The sequence below is a fragment of the Prionailurus bengalensis genome, chromosome B1 (assembly GCF_016509475.1).
Source record: "Prionailurus bengalensis isolate Pbe53 chromosome B1, Fcat_Pben_1.1_paternal_pri, whole genome shotgun sequence".
NCBI classification, from domain to species: Eukaryota; Metazoa; Chordata; class Mammalia; order Carnivora; family Felidae; genus Prionailurus; species Prionailurus bengalensis.
The window spans coordinates 25,831,201-25,854,436 of NC_057344.1; the positions used below are offsets into that span (position 1 = coordinate 25,831,201).

Consider the following 23,236-nt stretch of genomic DNA (forward strand, 5'->3'; position numbering starts at 1 on the left):
CCATTATATATGTGTGTGTATACACACATCTTTATCCACTCATCTGTTGTTTCCATAGCTTGCCTATTACGAATACTGCAGTAAACATAGGGGTGCACCTGTCTTTTCAAATTACTGTTTTCATTTTGGGTAAATAACCAGTAGTGGAATTACTAGATCATATGGTATTTCTATTTTAATTTTTTGAGTGACCTACACAGTTTTCAGTAGTTGCACCGGCTTGTATTCCTACCGACAATGCCTAAGGGTTCTTTTTTTCTCCACATCCTTGCCAACACCTGTTATTTCTTGTGTTTTTTATTTAGCCATTTGACAGGTGTGAGGCAATATCTGATTATGGTTTTGATTTTCATTTCCCTGATGATTAGTGATGTTGAGCACCTTTTCATGTATCTGTTGGCCAGGTGTATGTCTTCTTTGGAAAAATGTCTATTCATGTACTTGCTCATTTTTAATTGGATTACATTTTAGGGGGTGGTGAACTGTAGAAATTCTTTATATGTTTTGGATATTAACCCCTTATTGGATATGTTATTTGCAAATATCTTCTCTCATTCAGGAGGTTGTCTTTTTGTTTTGTTGATGGCTTCCTTCGCTGTGCAGAAGCTACTTATTTAGATGTAGTCTCAATAGTTTATTTTTGCTTGTGTTTCCCTTATCTCAGGAGACATATCTAGAAAAATGTTGCTATGACCAGTGTCAGAGATGTTATTGCCTGTGCTATCTTCTAGGATTTTTATGGCTTCAGGTCTCACATTTAGGTCTTGAATCCATTTGGAATTTATTTTTGTGTATGGTGTAAGAAAGTGGTCCAGTTTTCCCAACACCATTTGTTGAAGAGACTGTCTTTTTTCCAACTGGATATTCTTTCCTGCTTTGTCGAAGATTAATTGACCAAGTAATCATGTATTTATTTTTGAGTATTCCATTGTGCTCCATTAATCTGTTGTCTGTTTTTGTGCCAGTACCATACTGCTTTGATTACTACAGCTTTGTAATGGATCTTGAAGTCTAGAATTGTGATTCCTCTAGCTTGCTTTTCTTTTTCAAAATTGCTTTGGCTGTTCGAGGTCTTGTGTGGTTGCTTACAAATTTTTGAATTGTTTGTCCCAGTTCTGTGAAAATAGCTGTTGGTATTTTTGTTTGTTTGTTTTTTCAACGTTTATTTATTTTTGGGACAGAGAGAGACAGAGCATGAACGGGGGAGGGGCAGAGAGAGAGGGAGACACAGAATCGGAAACAGGCTCCAGGCTCTGAGCCATCAGCCCAGAGCCTGATGCGGGGCTCGAACTCACGGACCGCGAGATCGTGACCTGGCTGAAATCGGACGCTTAACCGACTGTGCCACCCAGGTGCCCCAGCTGTTGGTATTTTGATAAGGATTGTATTAAATCTGTAGATCGCTTTGAGTCGTATAGACATTTTAATAATACTTGTTCGTCAGCCTATGAGCATGGAATGTCTTTCCATTTGTGTTGTCTTCAGTTTCTTTCCTCCATGTTTTATAGTTTATAGAGTACGGGTCTTTCACCTCTTTGGTTAGGTTTATTCCTGGTATCTTATTATTTTAATAAGATTATCAATTATCAGTAAATAATTTATTTGTAAGTGGGATTGTTTTCCTGATTTCTTTCTGCTGCTTATTAGTATATAGAAGTGCAACAGAATTCTGCACATTGATTTTGTATCCTATGAGTCTACTGAATTCATTTGTCTGTTCTAGTAGTTTTTTGGTGGAGTCTTTAGGGTTTTCTATATAGAGTATCATGTCATCTGCAAATAGTGAAAGTTTTACTTCTTCCTTACCAATTTGGATACTTTTTATTCCTTTTTCTTGTCAGTTACGTGGCTAGGAATTCCAATACTATGTCAAAAGTGTTGAGAGTGGATATCCTTGCCTATCCCCTGACCTTAGGGGAAAAGCTCTCAATTTTTCATTACTGAGTATGTTGTTAGCTCTGGTTTCATATATGGGCTTTATTATGTTGAAGTATATTTCCTCTAAACCTACTTTTTTTGAGGGTTTTCATCATGAATTGTCAATTGTTTTTACTGCCTCTATTGAAATGGTTCTGTGGCTTTTATCCTTTCTCTTATTGATGTGATGTATCACGTTGATTGATTTGTGAATATTGAACCACCCTTGTATCCCAGGAATAAATCCCACATGATTGTGATGAATGATTTTTTTTTAATGTGCTATTGGATTCTGTTTGCTAATATTTTATTGAGGATTTGTGCATCTGTATTCATCAGAGATATTTGCCTTGTAGTTTTCTTTTTTGGTATTGTCTTCATCTGGTTTTGGTATCAAAATAATGTTGGCCTCATAGAATGAATTTGGAATCTTTCCTTCCTTTTGATTTTTTGGAATAGTTTGAGAATAGACGTTAACTCTTATTTAAATATTTGGTTAGAATTCCTCTATGTAGCCATCTGCTCCTGGACTTTTGTTTGTTGGGATGTTTTTGTTTACTCATTCAATTTTTTTAAACAACCTTATACAATGTTTTATTTATTTTTAAGTTTATTTATTTTCAGAGAACGTGCCACAAGTAGGGGAGAGGCAGAGAGAGAGAGAGGGAGAGAGAATTCCAAGCAGGCTCTGCACTGATAGATGTGGGGCTCTAACTCAGGAACCATGAGATCATGACCTGAACCAAAATCAGGAGTTGGACACTTAACTGAACCCCCCAGGCGCTCCTACTGATTTAATTTCATTGCCAGGAATTGGGCTGTCCAAATTTTCTATTTCTTTCTAAGTCAAGAGCCCTCTCTCTCTCTCTCTTTTTTTTTTTTTTTTTTGGTTAGTCTAGCTAAACATTTGTCCATCTTATTTATTTGTTCAAAGATCCAGCTCTTAATTTTTTGACCTTCCCTCTTTTTGTCTCTATTTCATTTATTTCTGCTATGATCTTTATTATTTCCTTTCTTCTATGACTTTGGGCTTTGTTCCTCTTTTTTAGCTTCTTTAGGTATAAAATTAGATTGTTTATTTGAGATTTTTCTTGTTTCTTGAGGTATACTTCTTAGAACATCTTTTCCTGCATCCTAAAGATTTCAGTACGTTGTATTTCTATTTTCATTTGTCTCTAGCTGTTTTTTTTTTATTTGATTTCTTTGATGAGTAATTTGTTGTTTAATAGCATGATGTTTAATCTCCACATTTTGGGTTGTTTTTATTCAGTTTTATTTCCCCCTTGTAATGGCTAGTGTAATACCATTGTGGTTCTAGAAGACGCTTGATAGGATTTCAGTATTCTTGAATTTGAGACTTGTTTCAACATGATCTGTTCTGCAGAATGTTTCATGTGCTCTTGAGAAGAATGTGTATTCTGCTGCTTTGGGATGCAACGTTCTATATATACCTGTTAAGTCCATCTGGTCTAATGTGTCATTTGAGACCAATTGCTCCTTATTAGTTTTCTATCAGGATGATCTGTCCATTGATGTAAATGAGGTGTTAAAGTCCCTCATTATTATTGCTGTCAGTTTCTCCCTTTAGGTTCATTTTATTTGCTGCATATTTTGGTACTCCTGTGTTGCATGTACATATGCTTATAAATGTTGTTTCCTTGTTGAATCTTGTTTATTATTATGTGCTGCCCTTCTTTTAAAGTCTTCGTTTTAAAGTCTCTTGTCTGCTATGAGTACAGCGTGTAACTTTCTTTTCATTTCCATTTGCTTGGAACGTCTATCCTTTCACTTTCACAATGTGTGTATCCTGAAGTAAGTGTCTCGTAGGCAGCATGTAGATGGATCTGGGTTTTTCATCTGTTTAGCCACCCTTTGTCTTTAGATTAGAAAGTATAGTCTGTTTTCACTTAAATATTGATAGTTATGTGCCTGTTGCCATTTTGTTAATTATTGTTTGCCTGTTTTCATCATTCCTCTCTCTTCTCCTTTTTCTCTCCTCGTAGTTTGATGGTTTCCTTTAGTGTTATGCTTCGATTCTTTTCTCATTTTCTTTTGCATATTTACTGTCAGTTTTTGTGCGGTCACTGTAAGGCTCACGTATAACTTACTTTGTAATGGTCTGTTTTGAGTTGATGGCAACTTAAGTTTGAACACATTCCAAAACTACATTTTTCTCCCCCTTCACCTTTTATATTTTTGATGTCACCTTATACATCTCTTTATTTTAGACATCTCTTAACCAATTATTGTAATTTCAGTTAATTTTACTATTTCTGTCTTTTAACCTTCATATTTGCTTTATTTATAAGTGGTTGCTCTACTCACCTTTACTGTATATTTATGTTTCCCCCTGAGATTTTTCCTTTGATATGTTTTCTTGTTAATATTAGTGCCACTTCTTTTCAGTTTAGAGAAGTCCCTTTAACATGTCTTGTAGAGCCAGTTTAGTGGTGATGAATTCCATTAGCTTTTGCTTGCCTGGAACACTCTTAATCTTTTTTTTTTTTTTTTTTTTTTTCTAATTCTGAATGATAATCTTTCTGGGTAGAGAACTCTTGGTGGACGGTTTTTCCTTTCAGCTTCAGCATTTTGAATATGTCATGCCATTTTCCTTCTGGCCTGCAAAGGTTCTGGTAATAAATCTGCTAATGGCCATATGGGGTTTCCCTTTTGTGTAATAAGTTTTTTCTTTTGCTGCTCTTAGGATTCTCTCTTTAAACTGTCCTGTTTGAGCTATCATGTGTCTTGGTTTGGATCTCTTTAGGTTCATCTGATTTGCAACTCTGTGCTTCCTGAATCTGGAAATTCTGTTTTCTTTCCCAGGTTAGAGAAGTTTTCAGCCACTACTTCTTCAAATAAGTTTTCCTACTCTTTCTTTTCTCACTTTGGGACTCCTATTCAGGAATTTTTGTTGACTTGCTTTTTTCGTTTAATTTCCAGTCTAAGTTTTGCTTATTTTCCATGGTTGCCCATAGTATTGCCCGGTTCGTTCTTCCTTAATTTTTTCAGTAATCCATCTACCACTTTCCAGAGTTTGTTTTGTGGTGTGTTAGTTGGTGTTAAGAAAAAAGGGAGGAGGTTCTCTGATTAAATGACTTCGGGAAACATTGGGTTAAACAGGTTTGTTCAGAAATTCTGTTTTTGCTGTACTAACATGACGGTAGCATTCAACTTTTGTCAGACTTATGTAGAGTATCTGGAAGTACTAGAGTCTTTGAAAAGTGTTTTTGGAAAATCTACCCTGATACAATTGCAGTGCCCAATCACGATGTTCTCCTCAATATCTTTAAAACATGCCGTGTTATTTATCACCTCTGTAGTGTTTTTTACATTGTGGCTCAATTTAGAATCACCTTAGGGGCATGGTAAGTATAAAGATTCCTGGACTTCACCACAGACCTTTGGAATTAGAATCTCTGGAATTCAGGCATAGTTTTACAAACACCTAGGAAAATTCTTGTGCAGTTTGAAGTATGAGAATTTTGAAAATTTTCTCAGGTCCCGGATGCCTCATACATACAGCTAACCTCTGCGTATCTTCTCTGAGGCTTGCTTGCATATACCTTCCAGCCCATCGATTTAACAAAAAATCGTTTACTCCCATGTGTTTTCCAACTGTTTTATATTTGTTAGTGGTATCTCCCTGGGGACACTGCAGACCTTTTTAAGGGCTTATAATTTTGCATTTTCTATGCTACTAGATATCCTTATATTTCTGTAAACATTTGTTTGTTGTTTAATAAGGTCAGGTAAATGCAAAACAAGTGATACTTTGAAATATTTGGTTTTCTCCCAGTACGCTTTTTGTAAATTGTGGTATGATTTACATATAATAAACTGCATGGATTTTACAGTCTGGTGAATTTTGAGAAATTAAACATCCATGTAACAGCACGATATAGACTATTGTCACCATGCTGGAAAGTCCAGTCATTCCCTTTTCAGCAAATCGCCTCTATCCCTGATCCCAGAGACAACTACTGTTTAGATCTTTATTACCACAGAGTAGTTTTGCCTATTTTAGAACTTCATACAAGTGAAACCACACAGTGTGTGCTCTTTTGTGGCTGGCTTTTTTTGCAGAACATCATAGTTTTGGGATCTATCCAACAATTTTTTCTTGTTCACTAAGTATTCCATCGTAGGAACATACCACAATTTGTGGTATTCACAGTTAATAGTGATTTTCATTTGGATTGTTACCAGCTGCTGCTATGAATTAACATTCTTGAACAAGTTGTTTTGTGAAGTTTTATATCTCTTTGGTAAATACTTAGTGGAGTTGCTGGGTTCTAGAGTAGTTGAGTGTTTAATGCATTTTTTTAAGCCAGGAGAAGAGTAAAAACATACAAATTTTAAAGGGAATATTGTTTGTTCATTAAAGGAGATATTGCTTGAGCTCCTACCAGATAAGCACTTTTATATACATTGAATATATCTCCTGTTTATTTACCTTATAGCAATGATTCAGGAGTAATCTGATTTTTGTGAGTTTGAGAGGTAATGCAACTGAAAAACTAAACATCCACGTTTAGACTTTAAGAAATGCTCTGCTGTTCATTTAATATAGTTTATTCGACAATAACAATCATTTGGGTCCTACTCATTTCCTTCTAGCCAGGTTCTTCCCTCGCTTAACCTACCATGGTTTTAAGATGTATTCCTGATAGAAGCACCCAGAAATTCTGATGGGACAGCTGCCTCCCAGGTTAACTCACAGCTGTTAAGGGACAGCTGCCATATGGTGCTCCCAACCGAGAGAGCTGGGCAATGGTGGCTACCCGTGTAGGTTACTCAGTGAGAAGCTAAATTCAGGGTAAATAAGTGGAATTTTAAGAGTTTTGTAATTAGAATTACAAGTTCTTTAATTCGCTTAAACACTCTAAGTCCAGTCTTAAAGTATACTTTGGGGTGAACTGTGAACTTGATAGGCTGGGACTCACTAATGTTGAGAGGTAAATATTTTCTACTTCTCTTGAGATCTCTTCTTTTTACAGGGCACCTGGGTGGCTCAGTCGGTTAAGTGTCTGACTCTTGGTTTCAGCTCCGGTCACGATCTCATGGTTCATGAGTTCAAGCTTGTGCTGGGCTCTGCTCTGACAGCGCGGAGGCTGCTTGGGATTCTCTCTCTCCCTGTGTCTGCCCTTCCCATAGTCCTTCTCTCTCTCTCTCTCATTCAAAAATCTCTTTATAATCCTCCATTAAAAAGTCAGTTTTAATATTGGGTAACTTCTAGGCTGGTAGTCTAGCCACTCCAATGCTTTTCTTTTGAATTATTTCTTTGACGTGATCTGACCCCATTCAGGCACACCGTGGTTTTACAAGACTTTTGAATGGTTTGGCATTTCTGTTTATTGCTTAATCTCTTCCTCCTCTGCTCATTAAAAACAATGTCTGCTGTGAATTTTCTAAAATTTCTTAGATAGCTTTATATTAAATTATCCCTAATCATACATTTTCCATTACCTTTACATTTCTCTTACAGATTTTATGTGATTTATTGTCACCTGAAAACTTAAAAGAAGGCCTGAAGGACTCTTCCTGGAGTTCATTGCCATGTATTAAAAACAAACCTTTTGGTTTTCCTGTAGTGATGGAAGAGTCTCACTCTGCCACAGAGCTTAGCCCAGAGCAGGTAAGGGGTGAGAAAAGATTTTCATGGGTTGAGTGCATCTGTTTTTTTACAGGTTAAGATTTTCACTTTCTGGGTTTCAAGAAATAGAATCTATTAAGCATGGTCTGAATTAGATTTTTTTGTCTGTAGCCTTTTATTTTACACTGAACTTTTATGTAAAATATGTGTTCATTAATCACAATTTTAGGTCACCTGAATATCAGAAGACTTTAGTCTCATGGGAAGTGTAGAACATGGTATTTATTTTAGTTTCTTCAGGGCTGTAACAACTATATTAGCATAACTGCATCGACCTCATTATAACATGTCAGCTTGATGTCTAAGGTTATAATTACTAGTAAAATGATTTATTTATCAGGGTTTTAGAATTAAAAGTTGGTGCTTTTAAATGAATGGTAAAAAGAACATTCTCAGACAGTGGAATTTCATTTCAGTTTGGTTCGTGGTGAGAGCCGCAATACAGTTACCCTTGTTGATTGTACTTTTGTAGAACGAAGAAATACCAGAGGTCACTTCAGAGCTTATCAAAGGAAGCTTAAACCGTGCATGGTCAGCACAGGCTATAAATTCAACAGAAATGCCTGCCAGAGAGGACTGTTTAAAAAGAGTGTCCTCGGAACCTCTACTCTCTGTTCAAGAAAAAGGTGCTCTGCTGAAAAGAAAGTTGTCTCTTTTAGACCAGGATGTGATTGTAGACGAAGACGGAAGAAATAAGCTTAAAAAACAAGGAGGTAAAAATGTCACTACACTCATTTAGAACACATTTATTTATTTAGAATGGTCTTTAAACTTTTTCCTAAAGATGATAACCCTCTTTGTTTTAATAGAAACTCGCAATGAAGTCTGTACGTTTTCATTAACTTACGGTGACATCCCAGAAGAATTAATAGATGTTGCAGATTTTGAGTGTTCTCTCTGCATGAGGTAAGTGTATAAAATTTTATAAAGATGATTTTATATTACCAAATAAAATACAGAGTACATAAAGGTAATCTACTCTAAAGTGACAGAATACTGGACTAAAAAGATATGAATTTTAGTTCTGGGCTTACCTTTCACAACTTGGGCAGGTAATCTCTGAACGTTATTTGGATTTTCGTTACTTACAAAGTGGGGTATTTCCATAGCCTATACAGGTGTTGTAAGAATCTAATGACTTACATATTGTAAAGGACTATAAAAGTTATACACATTATTGAAACTTAGACACATACATGGTTTTAGATTTGGGTAAAAATGCTAACAACGTGTTGTATATATATGATTCTGTCTTAACTATAAAGTCCTTTTTAAGTAAAGTTGGATAAAGGTTTCCATTGTGTGGAAATGCAAGCTGGCGCAGCCACTCTGGAAAACAGTATGGAGGTTCCTCAAAAAACTAAAAATAGAACTACCCTACGACCCAGCAATTGCACTACTAGGCATTTATCCAGGGGATACAGGTGTGCTGTTTCGAAGGGACACACGCACCCCCATGTTTATAGCAGCACTATCAGCAATAGCCAAAGTATGCAAAGAGCCCAAATGTCCATCGATGGATGAATGGATAAAGAAGATGTGTACACACACACACACAATGGAGTATTACTCGGCAACCAAAAAGAATGAAATCTTGCCATTTACAACTACTTGGATGGAGCTGGAGGGTATTATGCTGAGTGAAATTAGAAAGACAAAAATCATCTGACTTCACTCACATGAGGACTTTAAGAGACCAAAGAGATGAACATAAGGGAAGAGAAACAAAAAGAATATAAAAACAGGGAAGGGGACAAAACAGAAGAGACTCCTAAATATGGAGAACAAACTGAGGGTTGCTGGAGGGGTTGTGGGAGGGGGGATGGGCTAAATGGATAAGGGGCACTAAGGAATCTACTCCTGAAATCATTGCTGCACTAGATGCTAACTAATTTGGATGTAAATTTAAAACAAATTTAAAAAATAATAAAAATAAATGAAAAAAGATTTCCATTGTGTAGAATGCTTGTAATTCTAGAAGACTAATAGTTTTGAAAGACATGTTCCATTTACTTGAGTTGTGGTGGAGTCAGAGGAACAGTGCACGGAGACCCGGAGACCTGGTGGCTGGCCACATCAGGCTGGTAAGAACGAGCTGTGTTCTGAGCAGGTCCCTTATCTCTGAGCCTAGACTGCTTCATCCACCTGTGAGGTGAGGGCATTAGGCCAGATGATTTCTCAACTACCTTTTTATCTAGGAAATTCCGAAGTATCATGTTTCAGGAAATAATTATGTAAGTAAAATTAGTATTTCTATATTGTTCATTACTTACTGGTATTAAGCCTAATATTTCTTTACGAATTAACTGTGAAGTTTATTATTGGGTTATTCTTTTTCATGGATTTTATATAGTAAGGCTTTTATAGGCTTATTAAGAAATAATCTAGTCAACAACTAATAATTACATATTTCATATTGTTTATTTTACACACCAAGTTTCAGAGACTATGTGCATTTTACATTTATTGCACTTCTCAGTTTGGACCAGCCAGATTTCAAATGTGTAGTAGCTCCCATGTGGGCTGTTCCATTGGTCAGTATAGCTTTCACCCCTTGGCAGAGTAGTACCCCTGTTGATGGAGAACTTTTAAAAGGTTCAGGAGGGGATAATTGTATGTATCACTGCCCCTTCCTTCCTCTCCTGCCCACTAGACCCTCCTTCTTCCTCAAATAGAGATTAGTCTTATGGTTCCATTATTTCTTCACTTTTTCCCATGGATAGTTTAATGTGAAAACATGTATTTTGGTTGATTTCAGGTTGTTTTTTGAGCCAGTAACAACCCCTTGTGGACACTCCTTCTGTAAGAATTGCCTTGAGCGCTGTTTAGATCATACACCGTATTGTCCTCTCTGCAAAGAAAGCTTAAAAGAGGTAAACATTTGCATATTTATCTGTTTATTGATCTTAAGCTTGGCAATACTGATTTGTATTTAGCCCATAGAAATAGAGTGATTATCATGTTCAGAATACATTACCCAAAATGCTAGTGCTGGAGAAATGTGAATTTGGAGAGCATAGGGGAAAGGAGGGCCATTCTGGAGGCCAAGCCCCATGTTTGTTTGTTTGTTTTTTTTTAAACAAAGGGGGGTATGGTCAAGTACCTGGCCGAGACTTGGTTCAGTTTTAATGATGACAGACAGTATTGGGAAAACCCAACTGCCTTGCCTTCCACCCTCAATAATACCCTGGATTTCAGCCCTAGTCTTGCCTTCTTAACATCTGGAACAACTAATAGAATTTTTTGCATTGATGGAAATTCTCCATAACTATGCTGTCCAACATGGTAGTCACATGTGGCAATTGAGCACTTGAAATGTGGCTAGTGTGGCTGAAGACCTGTATTTTAAATTTTCATTTTCATTTAAGTGGACACATGTGACTGGTGGCTACCATTTGGGCAGCACAGCTCTAGAAAGTGGTGTACTTACTGGAGGCACAGCTTCCCACACCCCCTGTACAGTCATGATCAATGCTATTCATAACCTGTGTTAGGGAAATAGCTGGATCTCAGGTACATATCTTTTGTAACCAATGGGAAGACAGCATTTTCCCAGTCCTGCTTGGGTGTCCTTAGCCATCAGGTGAGGCCCCAGTGTTATAATTCTAGGTCCCCATTACGACTGTAGCATTGATCACGAGAATGATCCTATCTCTGGGGGGGTGACAGCATTGCTTTAAAAAAAGTCTTCCAAATATGAATAAAAAATTAAGCCATTTTGCATTTGAACGTACATAGTTAATTCCGATGCAGAAAAAAACTCGGTACAGATATTATAATAGCATATGTGTATTAAATACATGGATAGGAGTCTTACATAACAAGCCAATATGTCAAACAGAAAACCATATATAGAATTTTCACAAAGTCCAAAAACCTAAGACAAACTCGTTCTTAAGTTTATTAATTACATTTCCGCCTATATACTTCATGTTTTCAGGTGAAGTACTCTAATCATGTTTTTTTTCTGTGTTTCCAGAGTTTTTAAATATTCTGTAGTATATTGTTTTTTTTTTCAAATTAACAATTAGATACGTGGCTTTAAATTTAGAGCTACCTCACCTTAAGAAATGTCTGGAGTTTGAAGGAAAACAAGCATTATTTAAAAATACAGCCAGCATACTGTTTGAAAATAACTTTATCCTGTGTCCTAAAGGTATCCTGTATTAATAGGTAAAATCTAAGTATATATTTAAAAAAACAAATTGATACGCTCTATCATTTTATGCTTTTCTTGTCATTTTCTTTTGTTCTTCTTTCATCGGAATGTATTTAAGATTTTTTTATAGCAGAATAATCATTGATTTAACATTTCCCTGTTGTTGGGTATGTAAGTTGTTTTGTTCTTTTTTTTTGTATACCATGATTTGCGTCTTGACTATTTCCTTAGGATAAATTTCTGGAAGGTGAATGGCTGATCCAAAACCATGTATTTATAAGACTCTTAAAACCAAATGCTGGGTTACCTACATCCCCCAGAAATATTGTACAATTTAGATTCCTATTTCCCCCAAATTAATACACGAGTATTATATCTACTATTTAGCCCATTGGTTTTCAAAATGTGTTCCCCTGACGAGCAGCATCTGTATTACCTGAGATCTTGTTACAAATTCTCAGACCCCACCTCAGAGCCACGACATCACGAACTCTGGGGTGGGGCTCAGCCATCTGCTTTTCAACAAGCCTGATTTCATGCTAAAGTTTGAAAACCACTCCTGTTACCCTTTCCCAACCTCTCCCCCTTCCTCCTCCTCCATTCTTCCTTGGATAATGACAAACCCTTATTTTTGCTGCAACTGCAGATTAAAAGTATGTGGCTTCTCTTTATCTTCTGATTGTCTCCCAAGAGTCGTTCCTAACTTTATTATATGGGTTATTGTTCCAAAATTCTGTACCCACGTCCTGACCTGGTCCCAGCCTTATGCAGTTTTTTAACTTACCTACAGAAACATGTCTTTTTGTCCATGGAATACAGTGCGGTGTGTGGTAACTGTCTTTTATGGGATAAAGGCAGTAAAATTGGGCTTCTCGGGAGACAGAAAAATTAAGGCAGACTTCATGAAAAAGGTAAAGTTGGAGGCAGGCTTACAGGCTGGAAGGAGAGGGATGGCTTTTAGCAGTTGGAATAATGACGCAGAAATGCGAGTGGCGGTTTTCCGGAGTGTTAAGGGAGTGGTACAAATGTACCATTTTATATAGAGTTGGGGGGTGGATCGTGTAGGAAAAGCAACCTCTTGATAAGGGTCTGAGTGACAGTGGGTGACATGGGAAGGAAAATCGTCAAGAAAAATGATCTGGAGACTCGGCCACCAAAACTGGGACAAAAAGAATAGTTTCACTTTTCCTAAATAAGGCAAGTGTATTATTTTCTTTATTCCTTAGCTTATTTTTTTGGTTCTCAGTTAAAATGCTAGTCTGAAGTACCCACGAGCTGTCAGATAGAAATTGGCCTTTGGTGTGGGAGAGGGCAGGGCCTCCTGCTGCCCAGAAAGGATCTGAGGTCGTAGCAGGACAAGGGTCTTCTGGACGGTGGTAGTCTCCACCGCAGCCACGTGTCTTCAGTGCTTTGGGGCAAAGCCTGCGCAGATTGACCTGTGTGGCATCATCACTTGTCACGTTCTTCCTCACAAATTAATTCAGAATCGACTGTATAAATATGTAATAAAGGCTTTACTATGAACTGTTTTGCCTGTTTTCTGCTGTAGGAAAAGTACTGGAGTGTGAAATAACACTGTCTTTTAGTATCTAGCAGATAGGAGGTACTGTGTGACACAGCTGTTGGAAGAATTGATAGTGAAGTATCTGCCTGATGAGCTGTCTGAGAGAAAACAAATATATGATGAAGAAACTGCTGAGCTGTCACAGTAAGTTTCTTCTCATAAAGCTAATGTGATCAAGCCCCGAGCCACCACCCTTTAACACAGTAAGGAGAGACCTTCTCGCAGCCAGCTGGATCCTGTCTCGAGTTCAACCTAGTGTAGCCCCAGGCAATTTTCAACAAACACGGGTCAGGTTCCCCTCTCCTCAACAGACAGAAGTTTTTAAAAGTTCATTTGGTAACTTCCAGATGTTCCACTGGGGGTTGTTGACTCAAGCCCTTTGCACCGCAGTGGCAGTTTCGGTGGAGGAGGAATTTCCTATGGGACCTCAGGCAGTGGAGTTGGGAACTGAACCCTCAGGAACCAGGCAGGGTTAGCAGGAAGGTGGAACATAAACGGCCTGGACTGGCAGCTGCTTTAGCCACTGAGAGGTCGGGAAGTGGGTGGGACCTTGAGGCTGAAATTGGTAGGAGTGGCTTAGGGGCCAAAGTCTCAATTAGTCAAGATTACCGGTAGCAGATTTAGTGTCGGGAGGTAATTTAGGGATAGAGTGGTACAGACCACTTCTGAGAGCGAGCACGCACTGGCTAGTTGGGGCTGGGTAGGTTGGACCTGGTTTTGGTGCTTTGTATTCTTTCTTCCTTGTCCTTTTCTGACGTTCTTTTCCCTTCCTGTCTTTCCCTCTTGCTCGAGTCACAGGAGTCTCTTTAAATTTCTTTCCTGCGTAATTTCTTAACTTTCTCTTTCACTGGACACACCAAAGAAACAGAACTGCACATTTTACATGCCGTGTTTATGTAATAGATTTTGGAAACTAATGGAAACAGTTATTTTTTTCTTACTTTCTAAGAAAAAATTGTGCTTGCAAACTTAGTATGTGTCCACCAAATGTCTTCACTGGGCCAGTGCCCTTTGATAGAAGAACGGTGTCCATTCTTCTAAGTTGGTACTGATTCGTCTTCCATGATACTGATATTTCATTGTGATTTTGATAGAAAATGTCCTGATACGAGGATTATGAACTTTCTTGATCAACACTGCCAAAAGCTGGTTACAGGAAAGCCGCAGATATGCTTTTGAAATCTTAAGTATAGTGACTGCAACCCGACCCCCCGGCAGACGAGTGGAATCGGCAAATGACAGATGAAGTCATCACATGAGGGGGGCTCAGTGTGATGCAGAGAAGCTTGAGGGAGTCTTGGTTACTTACTACCAGGGCTGTTTTATGGGGTGCTCATCTTAAGTACTCATCCCCTGGTACTTCAGAGTTTTGCTGATTAATATTAGCAGAAGAACTGAAAAAGACCAAATGGAATGCTTAGTCATGGTAGATTACACATTTTTTAAAAGAGGAGCTAATACTTGTATTACTTTCACATAATTATGTCATTTTGAAGAAAAGCTAGAAGATCCTGTAAATAAGCAGGGGTGGCAAAGGTCATCTATAACCCAAAAGGAATCACCGTTGGCATTTCGGCATGTATCCTTCCAGATTTTAAGATGTGTAAATACATTTTGAACAAAAGTGGGATCTTTTTTTCCGTATCACCGTGTGTATGTGCACACACACACATACGTATATCTTCATTTTATGGTTATGTCAGTTTATTTTACTAGTCCCCTCTTCTAAGTTTTGGTTACTGTACACAATGTTACAGTGAGCTTTCAAGTGCTTGTACAAGTTTTTCTAGGAGTTTAAAGGATATGAACTTTTTAAAGGGTCGGCCAGATTCTTCTTCAGTTTGGTTGTACTGTTTGAAACTGCCCTCAGCCCTGCCAGTTTTTCCCATGCCCGTGCCAGAACTGGGCGGTACTGTTGTCCTCCTTCTTTCCTGCCAATCTGGCAGTGAAAAATATTCTATAATTTTAATTACCTAGAAAAAATGTTACTGAGTTACGTTTTTGATTGTGAATTTGAAAATATTTTAATGCACTAGGAATTTTAATGATTTGCCTTTTGTGGACTGTGGGAGCCCATTTTTTTCTTATTATCTATAAAGGAAGAGTATCTGATGGATAAAAGACTAACTGTTCTAAATATTTTAAACAGATTAATACAAAATAGAAACAAAAGTTTGTATTAATACTAACTGTACTCCTGATTCATAAAGATAGTTAGCTCTGTATGACAAGCTGGTATCTTAAATTCAGATTTAGTTTTATAAATAGATGCTGATGAGTGTGGCAAGCTTCATTTTTGTGGTACGTTCTGATGGATGATAATGAGACTTTTTTCCTCTTCAGCTTGACCAAGAATGTTCCAATATTTGTTTGCACTATGGCCTACCCTACTGTGCCTTGCCCTCTTCATGTATTTGAGCCAAGATACAGACTGATGATTCGAAGAAGTATACAAACTGGAACTAAACAGTTTGGGATGTGTGTTAGTGATACCCAGAATAGGTATGTTTTTGTACAGAAACATTTTTGTTTACATTGGAACTTGCTTTGAATATTGAGAATTTGCATTCTTGTTACTTGAACTTTGATATTAATCAGAAGTTTTCTTTTAGTTTTGCAGATTATGGGTGTATGCTACAAATTCGGAATGTACATTTCTTACCTGACGGGAGGTCTGTGGTTGACACAATTGGAGGAAAGCGGTTTAGGGTCTTAAAGAGAGGAATGAAAGATGGATATTGCACTGCAGACATTGAATATCTGGAAGATGTTAAGGTATTAAATGCTTCTTGAGCACACCTCGGGGTACTCTGTCCTTGGCATTGCACAGGCTGGTAGTCTAGCCGCATACAACAGTTCTTTGTCCCAGAGACTCTGGTCGATACTTACACAAGTTAGCTCCCAGTTAGCTTTTGCTTATCTTGCTCTTACTCACGGTGTGTCAACTTGGAAGAGTCCAGAGCACAGATCCTCTTCATTTCTGCAGGCTCCCCAACCAACGTGGTGTCTAGAGTGTACGTGGGCATGGTGGGCACTTAACACCAGCAATGGACTGAATTGAACTTAGAACCCATCTAGGTTATGAAAGCTGCTAATCCCTGCCTTTAAAAACTGTTCTGTATGTATCTGACGTAGCCTTAATGACAACATGGACACAGTGAGGGGAGAGGTGTTCAAACTCTAGGGCATCACAGAGAAAGTACTGTCACTAGCCTCACTGGTGAGATCTTTCCTGGAGTGCATTGTGATAACCTTCTTGCAAAGGGTTAATGTGGGCCTTTTGATGATTCCAGTAATTCACCATCTGCAGTTAGTTTAGGTACCAAAAAAATGATTTGTGATGCTATGAGTATCAGATGAAAGGCAGTTTCTTTTGGAAGGGCATTATAAAACCATTGATCATGTGCTCTCCCTGTTCATTGATTTGGGCCCTTCATTTTAATCGTTTATTGAACGCTGGCATTACAAACATTAGCTCTTTGAATTTTTAGAACTCTGAGATCCTTAGATGAGGAAAGTCAGATCCAAAAGTGGTAATAAATATACCTTAGAGTCATAGAAATGATTTAAAGCTAGCTCTCTGGCCCCAAGTGCTGTGCTTCATCATTATGCCATATTGCCTCTCTGATCAACTTGATTGGGCTGATATTTCCTGTCCTGTCTTATGATTAAGATGCTATGGGGAGACTTTTTTGTGCAGTAGGCCAAAAGTGTTGTGGAAGTTGAAATTTTGAGCTGATTGATAGTTTCTGTGCCTTAGGCATGCTTAGTTAATGGAATCATTTGCTAAAGGCAATATTCTTTGTAAGTTTACATCTTCACATTTGGATTAGATGACACAATCCCTTGAGTATATGGCCAACCATATGCCTAGATAGAAATATAGGACAATAGAATAGCATCTTGAAAGCATTATGAGTTTGGTGTTTAGAAACTGTTTGCTGTCTTTGCAGTCTTAGGAATGTCTAATAATTTTTCCTCATCTTCATGTCTCATCTTTGTAATGATTTCTTGTCCCTTCCTTCTGGAAAAGCTTCTCAAATTTTCTTTATAAGCAGTCTTTTTTTCCCTTAAAGTTCTGCCTGCTTTTTAGCCAGCTCCTTTTTCCACGTCAGACACTTGTCATTTGTGTCGTTCCTTGTTTTCTACAGCCCATGGTTTGTTTCCTTGAATTCTGTAAGGGTGCAACGTAGAGGTTTTCTTTAATAGTTTTAACAAGTCACAAGTTTATTTCCAGCTCATGTCAAGACCAACGTGTGTTAGCAGGGGACTGAATCTTGTATAGTCATTGCAAGAGCAGAAGTCTTCAACTGGCTCCTCTACCTTTTCATTAACCCAATTTACCAGTTTAATCATAGCTAAGTATTTAGCTCAGTGGTATTAAGTACATTCACAGTATTGTGCAAAAGGCAGGTGCTTTTTAGTTTTTTCATTTCACATCTTTCAGAAATAAAAAGTATGTGTTCAGAGTCCCTTTTATAGTGAGTCATTCTTGAAGTATGAAAGGCTGAGTCAGGCCTGGTATTTGTTCAGATGAGTTAATGTATGTGAACTAGAGCCCTCCCCGGCACATAGCGAGTGGGCTAGAAGAGCGTGCTACAGAAATCAATAGAAGATGGAGGAGTTAATGCTCTATTTCATCTCCTGTGTCCTGTGAGACTACTTCTTCTGGATTTGAGGCTGCAAAGCTGATGCATTTAATTTTATGTTTGTAGTTTGGTGATCTGAAGGGTGCAAGGAGGAATGATGGAGGTAGCCACAGCCTTGCCTTTAGAGAACTTCCTCCTTGCATAATTTCTTCTCTTATCTTTTGATATACTGGTTTTCTATGCTAAGATTCTTGTTGTGTTTTGACTCTCAGTTCCCTGGTAAAAGGTGTACTTATGCTTATTGTCCCTCCTGTTACCTGCTTTCTGCCATGTTCTCTCTGCCTGAAACCTCTCCCAATCTTCCCTCTTATTGTAGTGACGATATTCCTTTCTTATCCCACTGCTTTCAAAAACCATCAATGCAGAGAGACAAAAAAATTCCCAACTCACTGTCAGTTGTACCCCTCCCAGCTGGAGGCCGGCAGTAGGGTTCCGCCGTATTGCATTGCTTTGGTGACGAGGCCAGGTGGTGGTCACACCTTGTGGTGTCTCTTTAGTCTGGCCATTGGCGCTCTGTGAGGCAGAAGCACAGGATATGTATTGCATAAGAATACTCTGATCCAGCACTGAAATTGGGATTGCCTCTTCTTACATTTTTATTTTTGCATTTCTGTTGGGTTAGTGATCTGGACCAGGGGGACTAGATGCAAGTCTTACTGTTTTGTTTCTAGGTTGAGAATGACGAGGAGATCAAGAATCTCAGACAGCTTCATGACTTGGTATACTCACAAGCCTGCAGCTGGTTTCAGAATTTAAGAGACAGATTTCGAAGCCAAATTCTTCAGCACTTTGGCTCAATGCCCGGGAGGGAGGAAAACCTTCAGGTATGATGGCTTTGATGTTGTTTCCAAAAGTCTCACTTTTTTTTTTTAGCAATGGGTTTTTAAGTTTTTTTGTTTTCCTTTTTGCACAGCCTTTCCATTGTCCCCACTGTCTTTACAGTGATGACCGTATTTCCAGAGCAGTGCTGTCTGCTATCTGTAGGGGAAGGGGATGGACAGAGCTGGGAGCTGAGGGGTCCATAGCTGTGACTGCACAGAAGGAGAAAGCCCTTCACTGAGGATTTGCTCAAAGGCGGGATGAGGAAATTAACAATGGGACATTACAGTAAATTATTGGGAGATCTTTTTTTCACCTCTCCTTTTCTCTCCAGGTTTTTCCCTTGTGTCTCTTCATGTTTAATGCTTCACTCCTCATGAAATTATTGTTCTGATGGTCTTGTTCAAGTGCTTAGGGGTGACGCTTAACTTTCTGTGCAAGCAGATCGGTGTGGTAGGCACTGGAAGACGCACAGAAAGACGACTCTGGAAAATCTGATAGACTGATCAAAGTGCTAACTTTTAGACAAGCATTTTGAATTGAATAAAATGGTTATGGTCAGAAGGTAGATTACATAATGGAATGGCTATAAATATATGGAGATGGAGAGAAAACAGCCCACTGTGATGGACACTGCCTCTCATTCTGGTTTTCAAAGGTTGACCTCAGTCTGTCTGAATCCCAATTGAGTCCTTCACCTGAACTTGAAATTATAACATCAGATCATCTCTAAACTGAGCACTCATTCGGTGTCGTACATATTATCAGTTGCTCATGTTTGTTTTATTCTGGCTTCCTAAATCTGATTAAACTTGATAGAAATAGCCTTTGCTAAGCATAAAATTGAGTAAGTACATCTTAAATGTAAAAACTTTCACCACTCTTGCCTTTTATGATTCAGCCCTCTACCACTGCTTTGTTGGTAGTATTGTGAGTCAGGACTTGGTCAGTGAAACAAAAGCAGCCACTCTTGCATAATCCAGGCACGGAGGGTGTGCTGTGGGATGGAGGGCTGACGCAGCTGTCTGCAGAGCTGGAGGAGTGAAGATGAGGGTCATCACGGAAGGAGGATGGGGGTACCTGACACAGGGGAGCACTGTGCTTTTCAAGAACTTGCAGGGAAAATTTCGTATTTCTTAGGAGTACGAGGGAGGTACCCACCAGTATCTCTCAGTCTGGAGCAGTGTAGCAGGTGGTTAAGAATTCTCTGGAAGGCTCCTGCAAATCTGCCGACACTTGGCAACAGTCTCCAGTGAACAATGGCTTCTTCTCTTCCAGCTTCCACATTTCACGGGATTATGCCTCTCCTAGGCCAAGTCTAACCCAGAACCATGCAACAGATAGTACACAACTACAGAAATCTAGTGTGAATCTAGAGGGAGCTTACCGGGATCAGGAGCTCCTTTTGTCATTCTGAAACTTCAGGTTCCAGGTTCAATAAAAACCAATTCGGTGTGCAACAGAGATGGCTTAAAAATTCTTTTGTATAAATTCCAAGTTCTTTCAATGGCCACTAGTCAGCCTTTGCAACATCGGAAGGACTTCTTTGCTGGAAAAGTTTATTTTTCAAACAAAACTAGAGGCTGAGACCTTTTCTTATGTCTTGCCTAGGATCTTACATCTTGCCATAGTTCCTTGGAGACATTTTTAAATATTAATTAACTTAATGCTTTAAATATGTGTTTTCAGAAAGTAGCTCTGAATTAGGGCAGTTTTGCCCCCCTGGCATATTTGGCAGTGTCTTGTTCTTTGACAGTGGGGAGATGCATCATTTCCTATACTTTTAGCAAGTCTTTTCTAACTTTTTTCCCTTGCTGCTTCAATTTATTTGTGGCTCTATCAATGTTTCACTCCTCATGAAATTGAAGATATTTTGCACTGTCACAACTGGGAGGTGCCATTGGCATCTTATTGGTAGAGGTCAGAGATACTGCTCAACATGCTTCAGGAGCACAGGACAGTTCCCGCATCGAAGCATTATCCAGCCCCAAATGTGAGCAGCCTGAAGTCGAGAAACCCTGCATTCAGCCAGTGCAGGAGACAGAGTGTTAGTCATGGAAGTCAGGTCTGGATTTCAGTCTTGGACAATTCACATTTCTGGTCTTTAGTTTCCCCATTTTATAGGGACATAATAGCCTTGCTTCCGTGATCGCTAAGAGTTTGAGATAGGATCAGATATATGAGCACTGTTTTTGTTACATAGACATATATTGTATTTGTTAGACATATATTGTATTAATACTGTAAACTGTTGTTTATTTTTAGGCGACCCCTAATGGGCCCGCGTGGTGTTGGTGGCTTCTTGCAGTTCTTCCCGTAGATCCCCGATACCAGCTATCGGTTTTGTCAATGAAGTCTTTGAAAGAACGGTTGACAAAGATACAGCATATACTGACCTATTTTTCTAGAGACCAATCTAAGTAACTAACTGCTTGGATCTTCCTTTAAAGTTACCCTAATCTGGCTGTGTTGACAGCCAGATTGTCTGCTGCCTTTTGCACATCCAGTGCTGGTTTGAGAAATGTAACGAAACTTTTTTTTCCTTCAACCTCCTGAATCATGTGGTTCTGCAAATGATTACCTTCAACTAGGACTTAGACCACTAAGAACTTGCACAGAAAAACACGCACTGAATGTGTGTTAAACCTCTACATTGTGATGAAGTTGCACTATGTACCATATTCTAAAACGAAATGAGAACTGTGTGTATGTGGGGTGTGTGTGTGTGTGTGCGCGCGTGCATTTTCTCTGGCTTTAAAATTTTAAAAGAAAAAAAAAAAGCCATAGAGAGCAGAACTTGCTGAGGGTTTTTATTGCCCAAGTTTACAACAATAGCGATACAAGTTTTTGCAAGTTGAATTTGCCTCAGATTTATCTGTCCTAATGCTTATATTTGCACAAGTATGTAAACTATGGTATTGAGTATCACTCTTTGTTGGAAATACTGCTCTTGCTGAACTGTCTTGACCATTGACTATGACACAGTTTCTTATTTATGTAAATACTTGCATCCTAGCGGCCAACAGGCTTTGGATGCAGAACCTAGAGCCAGTTTTCAGGAACAATTGCAAACCTGCCATGGTACTGTGCATCTATTCATAAAACACTTAAAACTGTGAAAATATGGTTTACATTTAATTGTACATAAAGGTAAATGGAGAACTCAATTCAGTACCAGTTAGTTTGTGCATTTTAGGGGGCTTTTCACATCAACTGCCCATCAATATAATTTATAGTTTGACATGATGTGTTTAAAAAAAAAAAAATATTACGTAGTATAAACCCATTAAGGATCTGGGGGAAGAGAAGAAGCTTAATGTAGAAGTAAGCTTTTAAAGTATGTTTTATTTTTTAATTCTAGTCTTGGTGCAGATGTTAGTTATGCCTTATTCATATCACAATTAGATCACCATGCTGTGACATGGTTTATATTCATGCTGCCCTAGATACTTTTGTAATTATTTGTTGCAAACTTGTGACTGTCCGGATTAACTTTCTTTTATGTAAGTACTTTGTAAAAGTTTCTTAAACTTTTGCTTTTGCTTATTTAATTTTGAATAAAAGCTAAATTCATAATAATTGTTTTCTTAAATTTTAGGTCAGTATGAAAGATGAGTTTTGCTTACTGTTTACTTTTTTTTCTTGGCAGTATCTTAAGGAGACTTCGGGCCCTAGAACAATCCTTTAAAGTACTATTGGTTCAACATTTAGAAAAAAGCCATGTCCCTTTAGGATAAAGATGACATTTTTCATGTTACCCTTATTTGACACCATTAAACAGAACTGACCATTTCAGGCCCCCATTTCCCAGCTAGGATTTTCCAGATATAAAGAAATTATTGTTTAATAGTGAATCTTTTTATGAAAATATATTAAGAAATGACTACCTGGAAGACCACCCTTTGCCCCCACAATTACACTATTGGAAAATCTCCAGAAAACGTGGTCTCAAGAGTGGGCCATTCCCCCCAAAGTTACCTTACCCATAGTCCTGCTGAAGTGTTCAACATTCTTATAACCAACTATTCAATGCCTGTTAAGTAGTGTTTGGGTAGTAGCATACATGCAAAGTTTACCTATAGTTCTCAAAGCATGTATGAGAAGGAAGTAGGATTTACCTGGTGCCCAATCTACATCTGCGGTATGCGCGTGCACCCACAAATGGGCATTAAATGATCTCTGTCTGTAGAGAGGATACATAGGCTACTAATGGGAATTCATGACTTTTATCATTTGACCCTAATTTTCCGATGAATGTTCAGTTATTCTGTGTATAGATTTTCACATCTCCAAATGATTTTTTCCAACTGCACCTTACATACCATGTAACTAGAAAGATACGTATCTGACAGAGTCTTACCCTTATCGCTTTAAGTGACTAAGTTCTCAGCATTTCAAGCCAGAGTCAAAGTAGCCAGTTGTTGCTTTTCTCATCTTAATACACCTGTCTCAACATGTCCAGATCTTCCTGTTAG

The 23,236-nt window shown here is 38.3% G+C and overlaps 1 protein-coding gene across 2 annotated transcripts in view; it reads left to right on the plus strand.

Moving 5' to 3' along the window:
* Positions 1 to 22,358, plus strand: part of LONRF1 (LON peptidase N-terminal domain and ring finger 1) — a 37,878-nt gene extending 15,520 nt beyond the window's left edge. Inside the window, exons 4-12 of one of the 2 annotated variants that reach the window (XM_043560463.1) lie at positions 7,403 to 7,552; positions 8,043 to 8,283; positions 8,380 to 8,476; positions 10,329 to 10,443; positions 13,316 to 13,437; positions 15,637 to 15,795; positions 15,906 to 16,068; positions 18,614 to 18,766; positions 21,027 to 22,358. In XM_043560463.1, coding sequence (XP_043416398.1) covers positions 7,403 to 7,552; positions 8,043 to 8,283; positions 8,380 to 8,476; positions 10,329 to 10,443; positions 13,316 to 13,437; positions 15,637 to 15,795; positions 15,906 to 16,068; positions 18,614 to 18,766; positions 21,027 to 21,185 — 1,359 coding nt within the window. In that variant the 3' untranslated portion in view covers positions 21,186 to 22,358. The remainder of the gene's footprint in view (positions 1 to 7,402; positions 7,553 to 8,042; positions 8,284 to 8,379; positions 8,477 to 10,328; positions 10,444 to 13,315; positions 13,438 to 15,636; positions 15,796 to 15,905; positions 16,069 to 18,613; positions 18,767 to 21,026) is intronic. The other variant, XM_043560473.1, reaches the window with a different exon arrangement.
* Positions 22,359 to 23,236: the final 878 nt, after the last annotated feature.